The sequence below is a fragment of the Medicago truncatula genome, chromosome 2, assembly GCF_003473485.1.
Source record: "Medicago truncatula cultivar Jemalong A17 chromosome 2, MtrunA17r5.0-ANR, whole genome shotgun sequence".
Lineage (NCBI taxonomy): Eukaryota > Viridiplantae > Streptophyta > Magnoliopsida > Fabales > Fabaceae > Medicago > Medicago truncatula.
In genome coordinates, this window is record NC_053043.1 from 11,077,518 (window position 1) to 11,097,631 (window position 20,114).

General features: G+C 32.6%; 2 protein-coding genes across 2 annotated transcripts; both read left to right on the plus strand.

Annotated features, from left to right (window-relative positions):
- Positions 1-4,421: 4,421 nt before the first annotated feature.
- LOC25486293 (tyrosine decarboxylase 1) lies at positions 4,422-6,129 on the plus strand. The gene has a single exon (XM_013607542.3). It carries the CDS (start codon positions 4,489-4,491, stop codon positions 6,061-6,063), a length of 1,575 nt encoding a protein of 524 aa, XP_013462996.1. The 5' UTR covers positions 4,422-4,488; the 3' UTR covers positions 6,064-6,129.
- An 8,629-nt stretch (positions 6,130-14,758) lies between these two features.
- Positions 14,759-16,604, plus strand: LOC25486294 (tyrosine decarboxylase 1). The gene has a single exon (XM_013607543.3). It carries the CDS (start codon positions 14,811-14,813, stop codon positions 16,452-16,454), a length of 1,644 nt encoding a protein of 547 aa, XP_013462997.2. The 5' UTR covers positions 14,759-14,810; the 3' UTR covers positions 16,455-16,604.
- Positions 16,605-20,114: the final 3,510 nt, after the last annotated feature.

A 20,114-nucleotide genomic window follows, 5' to 3' on the forward strand; every position in this document is an offset into this window, starting at 1 on the left:
CTCTTTTATAGTAAGATTTAACTGACACTTGATACATCACAATATTCTCCCAACCAACGAAATTATATCCATACTAATATTTATTAATTAGCAATCTTTATGAAATATTTGGAATTCTCCGGTGGTTGAGTTTTTGAATGGCACTTACAGATATGGGGTTAGTTTTTTGAATAACACTTATGTAAAGGCGTCACTAGGAGTTGAACCCAAGACAACACCACTAAATGCAATGCAATCTTACTTGCCAGTTTTTTTTTTAAGGAATCTTACTTGCCAGTTGCCACTAGTGTGTTACAGCTTACAACCGATTTGTATAATTGTGAAGTTTCATATATATTATTTGGATTTGGCCTGATATTAAAAAAATATATTAGAGGTTATATTGTTCGTGGTGTATATGACATGTTGACATCATAGGAACAATCTCATGTTCATCAAAATATGGAGTTAATCTGCCATAAACAGGTTTCTTTAAAAGTTTCTATCCTTGCTTGGTGGCTGTTAGGGATCGTTTGCCTACTAAATCAAATTTGGCAGAACGTGGGATTCTATCTGTGGAAGCTCGGTTTTGTGTAACGGAATGTGGGCATGTTGAAGATGTGAATCATTTGTTCTTATCTTGTCCAATTTTTGGTGCATTGTGGCCTATGGTGCGGGCATGGCTTGGTGTCGAAGGGGTAGATTCTCATGCTATCTCAGATCATTTTGTGCAATTTATTGAATATGCAGGTGGCTTGAAATCTCGTCGATCCTTATTTCATTTGATTTGGCTTTAGTGTGTTTCGGTTTTATGGAATGAACGGAATGATATGTTATTTCAGAACCGTCAATGTTCTATACCACTATTGCTAGATAAATTAAAATTTCATACCTTGTGGTGGTTGAAAGCTAGTAACATAGTCTTTATTTTTGGTATTCACAGTTGGTGGTCGAGCCCGCTTTTATGTATGAGCATCGATTATCTTTGATGTAATTTTGACAGGATTGTGATCTTTTTGTGATTGTTATGACACGTCTTGTGCTTCAACAATTACGGTGTTCATAGTAATATATTCCATTTTTGTTTCTTAAAAAAAAAAAATATTCAGATACCATTTAAATTTATAAAATCAGATACACAATAAAAAACGAATGACTCCTCTTGCTCATGTCTTATAAATATATATTTGGCTCATACATCTCATTCAATATAAACTTATAACACATACGATAATACTGGAATAGATAACACATAAAGTGCTGTATAATGTCGAATAACATAAAGCTTTATATCCTTAAAAAAAAAAACATAAAGCTTTATTAAAACTACTTTAATGGCTTAATCCAACCTTTCTATTTTTGTCTCAGATGATTAATTAGGACTCAGTTCTTGATAAAGAAATCTTACATCAGACTCAAAAATCATTTTCTCCTCTACTTGAAAATCAACGTGACATTTGCTGTTAAGAAAAGAAGTGAAATATAACTTGTATATGATGTGTTAGTTTAACAACATAAAATGAATTCAAATCTCCAAAAAATGATTGTAATATATTTATTAGTATCACTTTAATCATAATTATGTCATCTTAAACAAAAAAGAGTAGCATATATGATCACCTACTTTCTAGGGATATATCAACTAATTTTCTAGTTCACTGCAATGCAAGTATACATGCCTGCTGTGATCACCTACTGGCAGGGATGTGACAGTGTACATGATCATGCATGCACGTGTAATGTGCGACACTTTCACAACCTAATTAGAAATAAATGAAATACTCGCTGAAGTTCTATGGGGGTAGTTGAGATCGGACTATTGGATGATAACTAAGTATCAGTTGGAAATGCATACAACAACCATCATTAAACGTGTTTGGCATTTTTTTTTAAGGGATACGTTAACCATTGCACTTTTTAAGGACTATATGGAGTAAGTATTTATGAAAAAACGTGTAATTAATATATTGAAAATCGAAACATTTGACTTTTTAAAAAATAATTGCTTATTTTAAAATGTTTGAAGTGTGTTCGGAAGACACTCGTTAACAAGACCTTTTTTTTTTTAATAATAATAATGTGTCGGCGCAGTTTTTTTAAAATCAATAATTAAATGATATTTTTTTAACATAATAAACTAATAATTTGTAATAAATATGTGCGGCTCTTTTTTATTTCTTTTCTCAAGTAGTCTAGTGCTTAGAATTCTTTTTATTTTAAAGGTAAATAAGTTGGGTGTCCGAAGTTCGAATCCCGACCTCTGCATATAATAATGCATGTCTCTGTCAACTGACCTATGCTCACAAGAGGACAATATGTGCGACTCTTTTACTAAAGGTAAAATTTAATTGAGATATAGAATCAAACATTGATTCATAATATTGAAGAGTGTTTTGTGTGGGTGGGTGTGGAACATAAGAAACCGCGGATCACCTCCTCTTTAGTTGCGTCCCTTTTAGCAACGTGTGGTCGACAGTTTTGAAGTGGCTTCACTTATCCTTTGTCGCCCCTTCCGGGAGTATGAATCATTTTCGTCAATTTGGTCAGATGGCTGGGTTACCTCGATCTTCACACATGTTCTTTCAGATAATCTGGATCGCTTATGTCTGGGTTATCTGGAAGGAAAGGAACAATAGGGTTTTTCATCAGAAGGTTGCAGATTCTAATTATTTAACAGAGAGGGTCAAATTGTTATCGTTTCAGTGGATTAAGGCAAATATGATTTCTTTTGTCTTTAGCTATCATGAATTGTGGCAGCACCCTCTGTCTTGTTTGGGCATTTGTCTGTAATCTCCTAGTTTTTTGTTTCTTTTCTTCGGTGCCCGTGTTTTTGTACCGGTGACTATATTTTGTACTTTGTTTTGGTGATTCTCTTTTGCACGCCTTGTGCGAGATGAATCACTAGTGGTAATATACATTTCATTTTGGCTTGTTAAAAATAAAATATATAATATTGAAGAGTGTAACTCCTTCCGCTACATTTAACATCCATCGAGTGTACATTTTTGTATTTTAAGAAGTATTATTTCATGGTCATTTTTCCTGTTTTAGATTTTTTTTTAGAGGATTTCATGGTTCTTGTTAATTATTTTTGTTTTATTTTTATAAAAACATTTAACATTTCCTAAAACTTTTTTTAATAGAAAATGTTAGTGTGTTACTCATGTAAGATTTTCAAGCAGAGGAGAAAATGATTTTTGAGAAACTTTACTTACTGAGTTTATTTTCACCAACTAACATAACATGTAGTAGTTTAGTTGAATGCAACTTTACTTACTGAGAAATTATTCTGATAGAGGATTTTAAAAACCTTATGAATACGTTCTAAAAAATTATTAGTTGCGTCATATTTGTATAAATATTAGTCGTCATATTTCCTTTTTTGAATTTATTTTCAAGATCACTCTATTGAAGTTACATATAGTGACACATATATCATTAGGAATATTAGCTTTATCATTTCATAATATTTGATTTTATTTGGGAATAGAAAGTGATTTACAACCAAATTTTCTTCCTTGTTTGTTTCCAAAATTGTGATCCCTAAATTACTTGTGAGATGTGTGTTACATTACCACTAGTGCTGCGCTTTTGGTTGAAGCTTTAAATTAAGTCGGTTGTAATTGTGAGTGGACGCTACAATGAAAGCAAAACAACATGCCTAGTCGCAGTAATTTTATACGTTAAGTATTGGATAAGATAGAACAACTCAATACAATATAGAACAAACTTTTATGGTATTGAGTTGTCTTATCCGGTCTTTTATTTTTTATCAGATCAAATGCATCCTAAGTATTAACGACGGGTCATTTACCAACTACAAAAATTTAGTTGCTATTCGGCCACTAAAGTGTTTAAGGACCGGCGTTTTTGTACATGTCCATAATAGTTGAATATGAACTCATAAACAATTTTTTTGGAACCCACTTGAGTTGGTCTGGTGGTATTAAATTGAGACCTTGTAGTGTGATCTTCTCGGAGTCTCATGTTCGATTCTTTCCAATGCAAATTTCAATATATTAATTTGGCTTCTTGAAAAGAAAAAAAAATTGGTCTTAATCTTCTAATTTTCAGAAGAAGAGCCTCTCAATAATCCAGGTTCAGTCAGAAGGTAGGTAATGCCTAACCATTAATTATTTTGGTGGGGTTTCTAGGGTTCATGATATTTAGATTTCATTAACTACCCTAGACTAGACTAGACTTCCTTAACTAGAACTATCTAATATTTGCATAATATAACCATTATTTCGAGAAATGACAATCTTACAATTTGAACAGGAACGCTACTATCCAAAGCTAAATCGTTGCTGCTAAGTATCACTTTACTATAATAGACAAATAACATTAATATGCAAAATAGTTTGTATTTTAGAAACTTACAATTGAAGTTAATACAAATTCTCATCTTATATAACTCAACTCATAGGCACACATTCTTGCAAACATTCATAAATTCTTTAATACAATATCTCATATCACATTCCTCAAATCTCTTCAACATTCATCATCATGAACCCACTAGATACTACAGAATTCAAGAAACAAGGTCACATGATCATTGATTTCCTAGCTGATTATTATGAAAACATCTCAAACTATCCTGTCTTAAGTCAAGTAGAACCAAACTACCTCAAAAAACTGTTACCTTCTTTTGCACCTTCAAATCCTGAACCTATCGAAACCATCCTTGAAGATTATCAAAAGCACATAATCCCAGGTATAACACATTGGCAAAGTCCAAATTACTTTGCTTATTTTCCCTCAAGTGGTAGCACAGCAGGGTTCTTAGGAGAAATATTGAGCACTGGATTGAATGTTGTTGGATTTAACTGGATTTCATCACCAGCTGCCACAGAACTAGAAAATGTTGTTATAGATTGGCTTGGTGAAATTTTGAATCTTCCTAAGAGTTTTCTTTTTAAAGGTGGTGGTGGTGGTGTTTTATTAGGTACAACTTGTGAAGGTATTTTGGGAACTTTAGTTGTTGCTAGAGATAAAATTCTTAGCAAAATTGGTAGTGAAAATGCACATAAACTTGTTGTTTATGGCTCTGATCAAACACATTGTGCAGTTCAAAAAGCAGCTCATATAATAGGAATTAACCCGAAAAATTTCCGAGCTATTAAGACTAACAAGTTAAATTCATTCGCTTTGTTGCCTGAATCATTGTTATCAACAATTGAAAATGATTTGAAAAATGGTTTGGTTCCTTGCTATCTTTGTGTAACTGTTGGCACAACTTCAACTACTGCAATTGATCCGGTAAGAAAATTGTGCAATGTCGCGAAAGATTATGGAATTTGGGTTCATGTTGATGCTGCTTATGCTGGTAGTGCTTGTATTTGTCCAGAGTTTAGATATTTAATTGATGGTGTTGAAGATGCTGATTCTTTTAGTCTTAATGCTCATAAATGGTTTTTGACTAATTTAGATTGCTGCTGTCTTTGGTTAAAGGATCCAAATTCTTTGATAAAGTGTTTGTCAACGACGAATTCTGAGTATTTGGAGAACAGTGCTTCTGATTCAAAACAAGTGGTTGATTACAAAGATTGGCAGGTAACTTTAAGCCGAAGATTTCGCGCTTTGAAGGTATGGTTTGTTCTTCGAAGCTATGGTGTCGATAATCTTAGGAATTTTTTAAGGAGCCATGTTGAAATGGCTAAAACTTTTGAAGGGTTGGTGAAAATGGACAAAAGGTTTGAAATTATTGTACCTAGAAAACTTGCTCTTGTTTGTTTTAGGATTTTACCATATGGTAAAAAAGTAGCTGATGGAAAGGTAACAAATGGAGAAGCTAAATTAATTGGTAAAAAAGTTGCTAATGGAAAGGTAACAAATGGAGAAGCTCAATTAATTAGTAGTGAAGATGTTGTTGCTAATGAGATTAATCGTAAGTTGTTGGATTCTATCAATGGATCAGGTGATGTGTACATGACTCATGCTGTGGTTGAAGGAGTTTTTGTGATTAGGTGTGCTATTGGAGCAACTTTAACAGAGGAAATGCATGTGATTAAGGCTTGGAAGGTTGTACAAGAACATGCAGATGTTATTCTAAAAGATAAGAATGGTAGTATATTTGTCTAGAAATGGTCTATTGGTTACAATGGTTGCAAGTTTGCTATTAAAAAATAATGTGTGTTTAATTATGTGGTGACGATTATTGATTTTGATTTTACATATGTGATTTTAGTTAATAGTGACTTGAATGTAAAATGATTTATGTTTGGATATTTTTACAATAAAAGTGATTTGTGTGAATGTGTATTGTTTGGATATTTTGTGGTAAAATCGCTTTTGAGCGTGCAAATGACCGCAATGGGTTTTCATGTGTTGCTTTTAAACTAGATTTCATTTATTTTTTGCTACAAATTTTATTTCCATTTAATTTTATGTTGCAGTATTAAATTTAATACAATTGTGTAAAGATTATTAAAAACAACTTTTGGTAACTATATTCCTTGAGACGACTGAGACGAAAAAACATTTGGTATCTAAATTTCATATTATTAATTTATAAAACATAAATAATTTGACAAAAAACAAACATAAAAATTAATGGCCTTTATGATGTTCGTATAGGGCCATTAATTAAGAAAGGCTTTGTGATGTGTCTGTATGAAAGCAAACAGTATCCTTTCTTTCACAAAAACAGTGTCTTCCTCAACCTGAGATATCAGCAACATATAAAGAAAAAAACCTTCACAGCAAACAAAAAATCACGCAGACTTCAATCAACAGAAATATGGAGTAATGAATTTCTTAAGTAAAGGGATTTTTCAAATATAAAAAGAATGTGAAAATAAGTGATGAGAACCAAGGGCAAAAGAGACAAATGATAATATGTATTTCAGTGGTCGGGGAAATTGATTTCGTCCATGTTTGGTTGCCCAATGATAGTAGTCAAACGTGCATCCAATGTCATCAAATGCGATTTCGACTTGTTTGGTTCTCCACAAGACTCGGCCGCCATCATGTCTTTTATCTTCAGAATTAATTTTTTGTGAAGGTGCTCTTCCTAGCTTCTTGAAATCGATTTATAACTGGGAAGCTAGGAAGAGCAGCTTCACAAAAAATCGATTTGAAGATGAAAAGCACGATGGCGACAGAGTCTTGGTGGAGAACCAAACAAGTCGAAATTCCATTTGATGACATTGGATGCACGTTTGACTACTATCACCGGGCAACCAAAAGATGAGAGAGATGAGGTAGCATCTATAGTAGAAAAGATGACGGAAACTCGACTTAAGTGGTTTGACCATGTGGAGACCCAAAGATTTTGTAGTAAGGAGGGTTGTCAAATCGCTTGAGACAACAAAGGACCTAAAAACAACTATAAGAGAAACTATTAAGAAAGACCTAGAGATTAATGGGTTGGATAAAGCAACGCCGTGATGTTCTATCATATATCATATCTTAGATGTATTTTCTTTTAGTAGGGTTGCTTGTGTATAAGGCTGACAATGAACCGAACCAACTCGAAAATAGTTTGACTCGATCCGATAATTGATTCGTTGAACTTGGTTCACGAACCAAATGAGTCGAACTTGAGTTGAAAATTAAGCTCGTTAAATAAATGAGTTGAACTTGAGTTAAGTATGATTCGACTCGTTTGGTTCATAAACTAGCTATATATATATATATATATATATATATATATATATATATAGAGAGAGAGAGAGAGAGAGAGAGAGAGAGAGAGAGTTAAGCTCTGTTGACACCAGGTGTCAACGGATTCGTTGACACTAAATCTCAACCATTCAATCAAATTTGATCAAAGGCTCATAATTCTCATTAAATGGTCTCCACAAATTTTCAACTTTCTTGATGCACCGAATCACGCTCTCTATTTCCAACCTTCAATATCCCGGGTTCATCTCTCAACTGAATCTCTTTATATGTTCTGGGTTTCACGGTTTCTCAAATCTCATGAACCTTTTATTCACTCTCCCGTTGATTCCCATCAATGATTTTTTCTCTATCCAGGCAGCATAATTAAACCAATTAAGCGTTTAGGGGAGGAAAATTACATGATTTGACAAATTCCAACGGAGAACCAATCCAAATTCTTACATGATTTAATGCCTTCTTCCAATGGAAAAAGATTAAAAAATTAATATAAACAAGAAAGGAGGCACAACCCAAGAATCTCGTCCTTTTGAACAACACAAAAAATTAATTTAATCTTACAAATTTATCTTTATCAATATATTGGCTCAACTTCTAAAAAAGATGATCAATTTAAATCTTTGTGGTGTTCCGATCAAGGTTGTGATGCTTAGAACAGATCAAGGTTGTATTGGTTAGAACAAAATATTGAGGACAAGAGAGAATGGGATCCAGCGAACATCAAGCCTTGTTTAATTTCTAGCCTTTAGATTAAACGATATAGACGGTGAGGATTTGGTGTCAATATAACCGCCGTTGACATATATATATATATATATATATATATATATATATATATATATATATATATATATATATATATATATATATATAAGGTCAAGATTAAATCTTTAATGTGCACTGCATCTCATACAGAAATCACTCTCCATCTTCTCCTTTTCACGCGCTACTGCAAGTTTCTGTCTTCTCTCTCGAACCTTCCTTTCCAATTACTCAGACCCAATTCTTTGTTATCGCTTCATACACTATGACCTCAATTGTTTCATGGATTTTCCAATCAGATACATAAAAGGTGCATGATTAATTTCTTATAACAATACCCGAAATCAAAATTTACTGTTCTTGAACACTATTTTTTTTTTTTTTTTATGATTTATTGATTGTATAAATTTTGATAATCAGTAGAGCAAATTGTGAGATTCTGGTGAGTTGGGCATGGATTCATATACTTGAGCACCACAAATTGAAATTAATTGATGCATTCAATTTAATTTGCCACAAACCTTTGAAAGTTAAAACCCAACATATGAATCTTATACAAAAAAGAAAGAAAAAAATCAAACATATGAATCAATTTGAATATGGAACGAAGCCTTTTTGTTTTGTGATATGGAACAAACATGTTCTTGTTGAAGATGAAGATGAGTGTGGGTAACGAAAGAAGAAGATGAGAGTGAGAAGATGGAGATGATGAACGGGGATGGAGATAGACCGAGAGTGGGCGATGGATAATGTAGGAGCTAGCAGTTTTAAGTGTAAAAAAATATGAACCCTTTATTTTAATCCAATGACTGTTATTTATTGCTCTCACCCTCTCACAATAAATCATTTGATACACCCTCTATATATATATATTATATATATTGCATTTTTTATATAATAAAATAAACTTGGAAGTTATCCTTCCATATATAACGTTTGCATTAGTGAGGCTTGCAAAGAAAACAGGCAACTTGAAAACTACATTTAGTCCAACATTGGATGCATGATGCATGATAGTTAGCAAAAGTGTCTATAAAATAGCATTCACGGTGGCATTGAGAAGTATTGGATAATGTATTACAACGTTGCTCTTAGGGATACAAAAAAACTTATATTTTTTATTAAAAAAATTATTCAATGCGGGAACGGGGATACCCGAACCCGTCGAGGACGGGATTCAATTTCTCATCCCTGTTGGGTATGGGTAGGGTAACGTGTAAGTATATGAGAATCGGGTATGGGGACGGGGAAGATAAAACCCGTCCCCACCCCGCCCCATTGCCATGCCTAGTATTGAACCCCATGAGATAAAAGCGTCAAAGTAGTTAGTTAATATGAGTTGCTTGTTGTACAAGTTAACTATGTATAGTACCATTTTAGCGTTAGATGCTTGCTAGTACACAATAGCTATGATGTAGTTGCATTTGTGTGTGTCTATATATATATATATATATATATATATATATATATATATAGTTGTAAACTCATGATTCATTAATGGAAATTACACTCTATCATTCATATCATATTATTATAAGGACCCTACCATATCTTAGTCAATCATATCAGACCCAAGAAATCTCCCTCATAAATCTCAATCTTCATTCCTTAAAAAAAAAAATCTCAATCTTCAATACAAGCATTTTTCAAGTAAGTTTCCCATTTATTTATTGAAAAATGTTAACAGGTGTTCGGGGCACTAGTTAAGAAAAGTTAATATAGAAACTTTGCATTAGGAAGTGGTGAAAAGTAGAATATTCAACTATAGAAAAGTCAAAGAGTTGTTGTTGTTTTTTCTTTTTTTTCTTTTTTTAAATTTTTTTATTTTTGCTTCCTTAACTAGTGTCCCGGGAGCACCGGTTAACATGACCCTTATTTATTTTTTCAACAAATTCTATAGTTTCCCTTTAGCCACGAATGACCAAACAGATTAATAGTTTTAGTAAAGGGATTGGTGATTGAATAAAAATAGGAATTTGATTAGAACTAGAAAAAAAGGAATCAAAACTTGCAAGTGAAACCGCGACCCTAGACCTCTCTCTATTGATTTACATCTTCGCACTTTCATCCTTCTTCGTCGTTACTTTTTACTTGGTTACCGAAACTATTCTACTACTTGTTCGTCTAAATAATAAATTAATCTTAATTAGTTTAGTACTTGTTAATTAATCCCTATGGAATCTCTATCACCTCTTGGTTCTTCAAGCTTTCTCCCTTCTAACCCTTTTGCTCCTTCTCTTGAAATTTCTCTCTCTATTTCTCTCAAATTTTTATGAAATGAAATGAAAATCTATTTTTCTCTAAAGACTAGAACTTATATAGGCTCCTCTCAAATGGGCTTAACCCCTAATGCCTTAGTGGGCTTAACTCACTCATTCACAAATTCATAAATGTTTCTACTCACTTAACGGTAAAATAATAACAACGATCACTTACCGGCTCACAACTAATTACCACATTACCACACTAGTAACTTAGTAAAATAATGGTTCTCACTTGAAACACTAAATATAATCCTCACCATGAATTTATTAAATTACCCTTCTAACACGAAAACTCATTAAAATGCACCCAATGATAAATAATCACGCACAAGTACATATAAACACATATTGAACAATTAAAAATAATCCTAGCGAAAATCGGGCTTTTATAGTGGCGGCCTAGGGGGTTTCAAGTGGAGCTATTCGGACAACATTCGCCTCTAGTTGCTGGAAGGATTTGATGACTTCGGAGGGTAATGGAGGGGATAATTGGTTCGTTTCGGAGGTGACGCGTAAAATTGGTGATGGCATGGACACTAGTTTTTGGAATGATAAATGGATATCCGAAGGGGTTCTTAGTAATCTCTTTCCGAGATTATTTGCGATTTCGACCCAAAAGAATATCAGGGTGGGAGAGATGTGGAATAGAAGTGAGGAAGGAAGGAATTAGGAGTTTTGTGGCGGAGAGAGCTTTTTGTGTGGAAAAAAGATATTCTTCATAATTTGCTTGGCTTTCTGGAAGGGGTGACCATAGGAGTGGGTAGGGATGAGTGGAGGTGGCGACCGGGTGAAGAGGGAGTTTTCACGGTAAATTCATGCTACAAGTTGTTATACGGTTTGTGGTTGATAGATGGGGACTTAAATGGTCTTGAGAAGGTAGTGTTTGGTTATCTTTGGAAGTCTCGGGCACCGTCGAAAGTTTTGGCATTTGTTTGGGCTACACTACTTAACCGGATTCCAACTAGAGTGATTTTGGATGCTAGAGGGATTTTGGGGGTTGAAAGCTCTAGAAGTTGTGTTTTGTGTGGAGTGATGGACGAAACGGAGGTACATCTCTTTTTGCATTGTGAGGAGGTCCAAAGGGTGTGGAAAAAGCTTATGTGTTGGCTTCATTGTTATTTTATTGTTCCTAATGATCTTTTGGTGCATTTGGAATGTTAGTCGAAAGAGGTGTCCTCCAAAAAACTTAGACAAGGTTTTTGGTTAATTTGGCATGCGTCTTTGTGGGTGATTTGGATGGCGAGGAATGATATAATCTTCAACAATGGTATCTTTGAGTTTGATGATGCAGTGGAGAAGATTAAGGTTCTATCTTGGTTTTGGAGCTTGCAAGATTGGGCCAAGTTTGTTTTACGAGTGGTGTTGGAATCCCCGTGAATGTTCCTTAGATAGTGTTTGGCGGTTTGTTGCGGCTGTAGTGGTTTTTAGAGGTAGTAGTTCACTTTTCTATTTTTGTCTCTTTTCTTCTGGCTCAATTGATAAATTAGGACTCAGTTCTTGATAGTAGTTCACTGCAATGCAAGTATGCATGTCTGTGATCACCTACTTGCAAGGATGTGACGGTGTACATGATCATGCATGCATGCACGTGTAATGTGCGACTCTTTCACAACCTAATCAGAAATAATTGTGCTAATGTAGTACTCACTGAAGTTCTTTATGGGGGTAGTTGAGATCAGACTATTGGATGATACCGAAGTATGAGGTGGAAATGCATACAGCAACCATGAAATGATGGGTTTAAACGTGTTTAGTATATACATATTTTTTTAATAATAATAATGTGTCGGTGCATCCACAAGTCCTAGCTCAACTAGCAAATGCTGAAATTGTTAGGCTGGATGCCATGATCGGAGTTCGAACCCCAGTACTTCCACTTGTATGTGTGAGTTTATAATGGTTTGGTGATTTCGTTTATCTAAAAAAAAAAAGCGTCGGCGCAGTTTTTTTTAATATCAATAATTAAATGATATTTTTGTAATAAACTAACATTTTTTTTTAAATTTAATTGAGATATGACCCACACTATATGAATGCTTTTATGAGTTAAGATTCAAACATTGATTCACAATACTGAGAAGTGTAACTCCTTCCGTTAGATTTAACATCCGATGTTTGTAAATTTTTCTACTTATCAGTATTATTTCATGGTCATTTTTCCGGTTCTAGTTATTTTAAGAGGATTCCATGGTCCTAGTTAATTATTTTTGTTATATTTTTTTTATAAAAAACATTTAACATTCCCTAACACATTTTTTTTAATGGAAAATGTTAGTATGATAATTGCTATATTAGTTTTTTTCTTCTTCTTGCGAGGACTTGAACTCTAAACCCTCAACTTCTTAACCCTTAACTGAAACCAATTGAGTTATCCATCATTCTCTAACGCAAATATTTTTACACGGTCTAAAGTGCGATTTTTTTTTTTTTTGGGGTAGATAGACAACATGACAATATCTATCAAAAACTCACACACATAAGTGGAGTAACTGAGGTTTAAACCGCAGTCACAATATTCGATATAACAATTTTGAGAATTTTATTGATTGAGTTAGACCTTATAGACTAAGAAGTGCGAATGAATTGCATATTATTTAATCAGTTAAGCAAAGGTCACGTAGATATATAAGCCGTATCCAAATTCCAAGCAATGAATGTAGTATAGTTGATTGACCTTATAGAAGACATAAGTTTGATTATATGAGAAGGAAAAAAAAAAAAAAAAAGACATAAGTTTGATCTTTACAATTTTTTTGAGGTTGGATACGAATTTTAAACTGCAACTTTACTTGCTGAGAAATTAGTCTGATTCTGATAGAAGATTTAAAAATTCTTATGAATACGTTTTAAAAAATTATTAGTTGTGTCATATTTGTATAAAAATTAGTCGTCATGTTTCCTTTTTTAAAAATCCTTATGAATACTTTTATTGTTTCTGTTTACACGTAGTGGCACCTATATCATTTAATAATGTTTGATTTTATTGAGGCATAGAAAGTGATCTACAACCAAATTTTCTTAGCAAAATTATGATCCTTAATTACTTGTGAGATGTGTGTGTTATATTACCACTAGTACTGCGGTTTTGGTTGAAGCTTTAAATTAAGCCGCTCTCTTGATTGTGATTTGTAATTGTGAGTGGACACTACAATATGAAAGCAAAACAACATGCTTAAAACTTTAATTGACTCAATATCGCATCACAAAGAAAGAAAATTCAAACTTGGTCCATAAAATGCGTTTGACATGTTGAAAGTTAAGTATTAGACAAGATAGAACAAACAACTCAAGCACAATACATAACAATATATGATAAAAAAATTATGGTATTAAACAATTTTTTTTGTTATATATGATGTTTAATAGAAAAAAAGTTATTTTGATATTTTAAACAACTTATACTTGATTTGATACAAGAAAATTATAATGTAATTTAGTGACGAACAAGAATGTCAACTTTTGTCTTGTCCCTTAGTTTGTCTGATTTTCGGAAATGTTTTACAATCAAATACAACACAATTGAATTGTCCCATCCAGTCCCTTATTTTTTACAAGATCAAACACATCCTAAGTATTAGCAACAGTGGTTTACCAACAACAAAAATTTAGTCGCTAATTCGGCCACTAAAGTGTGTAAGAACAAACATTTTGTACATGTGCGTAGTAGTTGAATATGAAATTTTGAAGTGTGGTCCTCTTAAAGTTTCAGATTTGATTCTTCCTAATGCCCAATTTAATTAGGCTAATTTGACTTCTTCAAAAACAAAAACAAAAAAAGTTTTGGTATTAATCTTCTAGTTTTCAGAAGATGTGCCTCCCGATAATCTAGGTTCGGCCAGAAGGTAGGTAACGTTCGAACAATAATTATTTTGGTGGGGTTACTACGGTTCGGTACTTGCATAATATAACCATTATTTCGAGAAATGACACTCTTTTAGTCTGAACATGTACTCTCTATCCAAAGCTAAATAGTTGCTGCTAAGTATCACTGTGCTACTATATACAAAATACTATTCTGTTGGAATAGTTCGTATTTTAAAAAATTTACTATTTAAATTCATACAAATTCTCATCTTATATAACACACAACTCATAGGCACACATTATTGCAAACATTCATAAATTCTTTAATACAATATCTCATATCACATTCCTCAAATCTCTTCAACATTCATCATCATGAACCCACTAGATACTACAGAATTCAAGAAACAAGGTCACATGATCATTGATTTCCTAGCTGATTATTATGAAAACATCTCAAACTATCCTGTCCTAAGTCAAGTAGAACCAAACTACCTCAAAAAACTGTTACCTTCTTTTGCACCTTCAAATCCTGAACCTATTGAAACCATCCTTGAAGATTATCAAAAACACATAATCCCAGGTATAACACATTGGCAAAGTCCAAATTACTTTGCTTATTTTCCCTCAAGTGGTAGCACAGCAGGGTTCTTAGGAGAAATGTTAAGCACTGGATTGAATGTTGTTGGATTTAACTGGATTTCATCACCAGCTGCTACAGAACTAGAAAATGTTGTTATAGATTGGCTTGGTGAAATTTTGAATCTTCCTAAGAGTTTTCTTTTTAAAAGTGGCGGCGGCGGTGTTTTATTAGGTACAACTTGTGAAGGTATTTTGGGAACTTTAGTTGTTGCTAGAGATAAAATTCTTAGCAAAATTGGTAGCGAAAATGTAGGTAAACTTGTTGTTTATGGCTCTGATCAAACACATTGTGCAGTTCAAAAAGCAGCTCATATAATAGGAATTAACCCAAAAAATTTCCGGGCTATTAAGACTAGTAAGTTAAATTCCTTCACTTTGTTGCCTGAATCATTGTTATCAACAATTGAAAATGATTTGAAAAATGGTTTGGTTCCTTGTTATCTTTGTGTAACTGTTGGCACAACTTCAACGACCGCAATTGATCCGGTAGGAAAGTTGTGTAATGTTGCGAAAGATTATGGAATTTGGGTTCATGTTGATGCTGCTTATGCTGGTAGTGCTTGTATTTGTCCGGAGTTTAGATATTTAATTGATGGTGTTGAAGATGCTGATTCTTTTAGTCTTAATGCTCATAAATGGTTTTTGACTAATTTAGATTGTTGTTGTCTTTGGTTAAAGGATCCAAATTCTTTAATAAAGTGTTTGTCAACGACGAATTCGGAGTATTTGGAGAATAGCGCTTCTGATTCAAAACAAGTGGTTGATTACAAAGATTGGCAAGTAACTTTAAGCCGAAGATTCCGTGCTTTGAAGGTATGGTTTGTTCTTAGAAGCTATGGTGTTGATAATCTCAGGAATTTTTTAAGGAGCCATGTTGAAATGGCTAAAACTTTTGAAGGGTTTGTGAAAATGGACAAAAGGTTTGAAATAGTTGTACCTAGACAACTTGCTCTTGTTTGTTTTAGGATTTTACCAAATGGTAAAAAAATTGCTAATGGAAAGGTAACAAATGGTGATGTTAAACTAATTAGTAGTGAAGATGTTATTGTTGCTAATGGAAAGGTAACAAATGGAGAAGCTAAATTAATTAGTAGTGAAGGTGTTATTGTTGCTAATGGAAAGATACAAAATGGAGGTGTTGAATTAATTAGTAGTGAAGATGTTCTTGCAAATGAAATTAATCGTAAGTTGTTGGATTCTATCAATGGTTCAGGTGATGTTTACATGACTCATGCTATGGTTGAAGGAGTTTTTGTGATTAGGTGTGCTATTGGAGCAACTTTAACAGAGGAAATGCATGTGATTAAGGCTTGGAAGGTTGTACAAGAACATGCAGATGTTATTCTAAAAGATAAGAATGGTAGTATATTTGTCTAGAATTGGTCTATTGGTTACAATGGTTACAAGTTTGCTATTAAAAAAGTAAAATTTGCATTTAAGTTAGTTTGCTGTTGGTTAGTAGTTGAGCTTAAGGGTTATGAATTGTCTTGTTCATTAATATCCTCTGTGTTATTGTGTTTTCAAGTATGTCTATTTCCACCTAAAAAAAGTATATGTCTAATTATAATATCTTTTTATTTGTGGCAAAGCCAACCTACATATTGTGTATTAAAAAAAGTATATGTCTAATTATAATATCTTTTTATTTGTGGAAAAGCCAACTTATATATAGTGTATTCATCTGCACATCAACATCAGCAGAATAAATTTTTTAAGGGTTGGTTCAAATAGATTGAAACAAAAAATAAAAATCTTCTTACATTAAATAGATTGAAATTTTATATAGCTCATCTATTAAACAGATGAATTATTTTAACTGAATAGTGGAATTTCCTTTAGGACTATATAAATAGTAAATAGTAAAACGGTGTTCCACCATGCATAAGTGTCATTTTTATTATTACATCAATATATCACGTCATATCTTATTTTATCTAATGGTTGAATTTATTGATCCAACCCTAAAAACTATTTTGTGCACGATGCCTGACTTGTTTCACTTGTACACTATAAAGTTAGCCTCAATTTTTTTCTTAGAGGGAAATTAGCCTCGGTTATATATCCACAAATTCAAATGTTAGAATTCATATGGTTATAATAATAGGACAGGTTAAGCATTAAGTTTTGCCTTTTCTACTAGCTAGCACTTCACCTTAGATGAAAGATGTCGAAAACTGCAATTTAGAATTTATATACATTGCCTAAAAAAAATAAAAAAAATTATGTACCTCAATGTTAGTTCTGATATTTCATGCATCATTACAGTTATTTAGCTTGTTAAAAGAATTTATTCACTTAAATTTTTCTGTTTCTTATCCAATACGTGTTAGGATAGTTAAAGGATGAAATAGTTGTTTGGGAGCTTAAACTGGAAAATAGTTTTGAAGTAGTGAAGAATTTGGTATGACTTGCTTCAATTGGCAGAATGTACACTCATAACTAAGAGCGTTTAGTTTCTTCAATGTGATCATCTTGTGCTGAAACTGTTTTATGATCATCAGCTATTTCACATGAAATCTCATAACTGATCAGGTTCTCTAAAATTCTTCACTGGAAACAAATAAAGTAAAATATAAATTTGTGAGGTATTTTTGTTTAAAGACCGTAGATGTTGTATGAGACGAAGTGTTGGACGTTAAAACATTAACACGAATATAAATTAAGTGTAGCAGAGATGGGAATGTTGCGTTGGACGTGTGGCAAGAGTAAAGACTAGATGAGATAAGATTAGGAATGAAAATATTAAAGAGAGTTGAGGTAGCACCTATAGTAGAAAAGATCGTGGAAACTCGGCTTAAGTGGTTTGGGTATGTGGAGAGAAGACCCGTAGATTTTGTAGTTAGAAGGGTAGATCAAATGGAGGGTTGTCAAATCGACAATTCAACATAATTGAGATCTAGTAACAATTGAAAACCGTTACTAAATAAAGAAAATTGTTACTAATTAAATTTAGTAACATTTGACCAATTGTTAGGTAAAGTCCGTGTTACTAAAAAGCTTCAGTAACACTTTATAGTATTATCAGTAACATTTAAAAAAAAAAAGGCTTAATTGTACTTTTGGACCCCAATCTTTCAAAAAGTTGCGGTTATAGACCCCTAACTAATTTAAATACAAAACAGCCCCCTAGCTATAATATATAAAATTTTACAACGTACAATAGACTAGTTATTTTTTCCTTTAAAAAAAAATAGCTAGTTATTTTTTGTGTGGTGTACGGCAGGTTAGTTATAACAAAATATAAAACATTTCCTTAAAAAAAATACATATATATAAAGTGCTCCTTAAAAAAAAAAAAAAAAACGTGACATTTTTTTTAAGGGAAAAAATGGGGCGGTTATAAAGATGAACATGGGTAGTTGTTTAATTAAAAAAAATAATTAATTTAAATTAATAGGGTTAAAGTTGGAATAAAATATAAAAAGCTGCTAGCTATAAGCTAAAAAACTACTTGAAATAGCTTTTCAAAAAACGCTATAAGCTCGTTACCAAACACGCCACGTTTTCATCTAACGAGCTTATAAGCTAATCCAACAAGCTATAAGCTAGCTTTTTTGTGTTACCAAACACAGCCTTAGTGGGATAATGCTTGGTTGTTGTCGACGTATTTTGCTTTAACATATTTTCATCTATTTAGTTAATCATGAAGTGTGATTCTGGTTGCAGCCTAAGCTAATGATACATCATTATACATATGGATGAATGAACTGCACCTGCAATGAAGGAATTTTATCTAATTGGCCTTTTTGGTTTGGGTAGGTACATTATTTTGTTTTAGTTGGATTGCTTGCGTAGGCTTCTGGTAAAAGGTAATCTGCAGGACTTTTGCTTTGATTCTTACTGTCAAATACTGCAGCAATTTGTACAATCCAAACATTCTTTGAAAGATATTGCTATGTTATTTATACTATGTAAAAATCTAATGTAAGATAAGTATCCTTTAATTTTGTAAAACCTGTGATGCATCTTGTTACATTGGTTTTAGTCTTTCTATGACACAGTTCTCAATTTCTTCAATTTACAGAGTTGACAAGCCCTTGAGGTGGAAGAAGGATAATAAGGTATTGCACCATGAGCTAAAAGCATCAAAGTAGTTAGTTAATATGAGTTGCTTGTTGTACAAGTTAACTATGTATAGTACCATTTTAGTGCTAGATGCTTGCTAGTACACAATGGCTATGATGTAGTAGCATTTGTGTATATATATATATATATATATATATATATATATATATATATATATATATATAGAGAGAGAGAGAGAGAGAGAGAAAGAGATGTTGTAAACTCATGATTCATTAATGGAAATTACACTCTATCATTCACTTCATAATTCATATTATAAGGACCCCTACTATATCTAGGTCAATCATATTGAACCCGAGAAATCTCCTCATAAATCTCAATCTTCAATAATACAAGAACTTTTCAAGAAGGATAATTTTTTAATACTGCTTTATTTGTTGTAAGTACTTGGTTAGTCTCTATAAATGGTTGGATTATATGCTTATTCCTTAATTATGTTGTTTAGCATATATTTCTTTTCATGTTATAAAGTTTTTGGCCTTTCAAAAATCAAATATTAGAAGATTTATATACACAAAAGATTTGGTTTTCAATTCACCGTAGAATTTGTAATGTCTCCACCTCTCTCTTATTCTATTATTCTGGAATGATTTTTGACCTTTTCAATTTCTTCTACGTTATAAAAAAACACCATCGGTTATTCTTAGTTTTGCAATATTTCATTGTCTATTTCCTCTTGGAGGTTCTTGATTGCCATTGGTTATACCTAGTTTCATGAGTGGCAAATCCATATTATCAGGAACACCATCCACGTCAAATAGAATACAAATTATCATAGTAAAAAATATCTACTATCAAATAATGAAAAGCCAATAATAACTAGATATACATTCCTATATTTATCATTATCCATTATTTCATTGTATATATTTTGCTTGTCCTAGTTTCGAGCACTTTTCCATTTGTCTCTAATGCTCAAAATTTAACGCATCGTCCCAGAGAAGAGACAAT

Bases quoted from the DNA above. Each gene is read 5' to 3' on its own strand.
- LOC25486294 (XM_013607543.3), top strand. From the start codon at position 14,811: ATGAACCCACTAGATACTACAGAATTCAAGAAACAAGGTCACATGATC.
- LOC25486293 (XM_013607542.3), top strand. From the start codon at position 4,489: ATGAACCCACTAGATACTACAGAATTCAAGAAACAAGGTCACATGATC.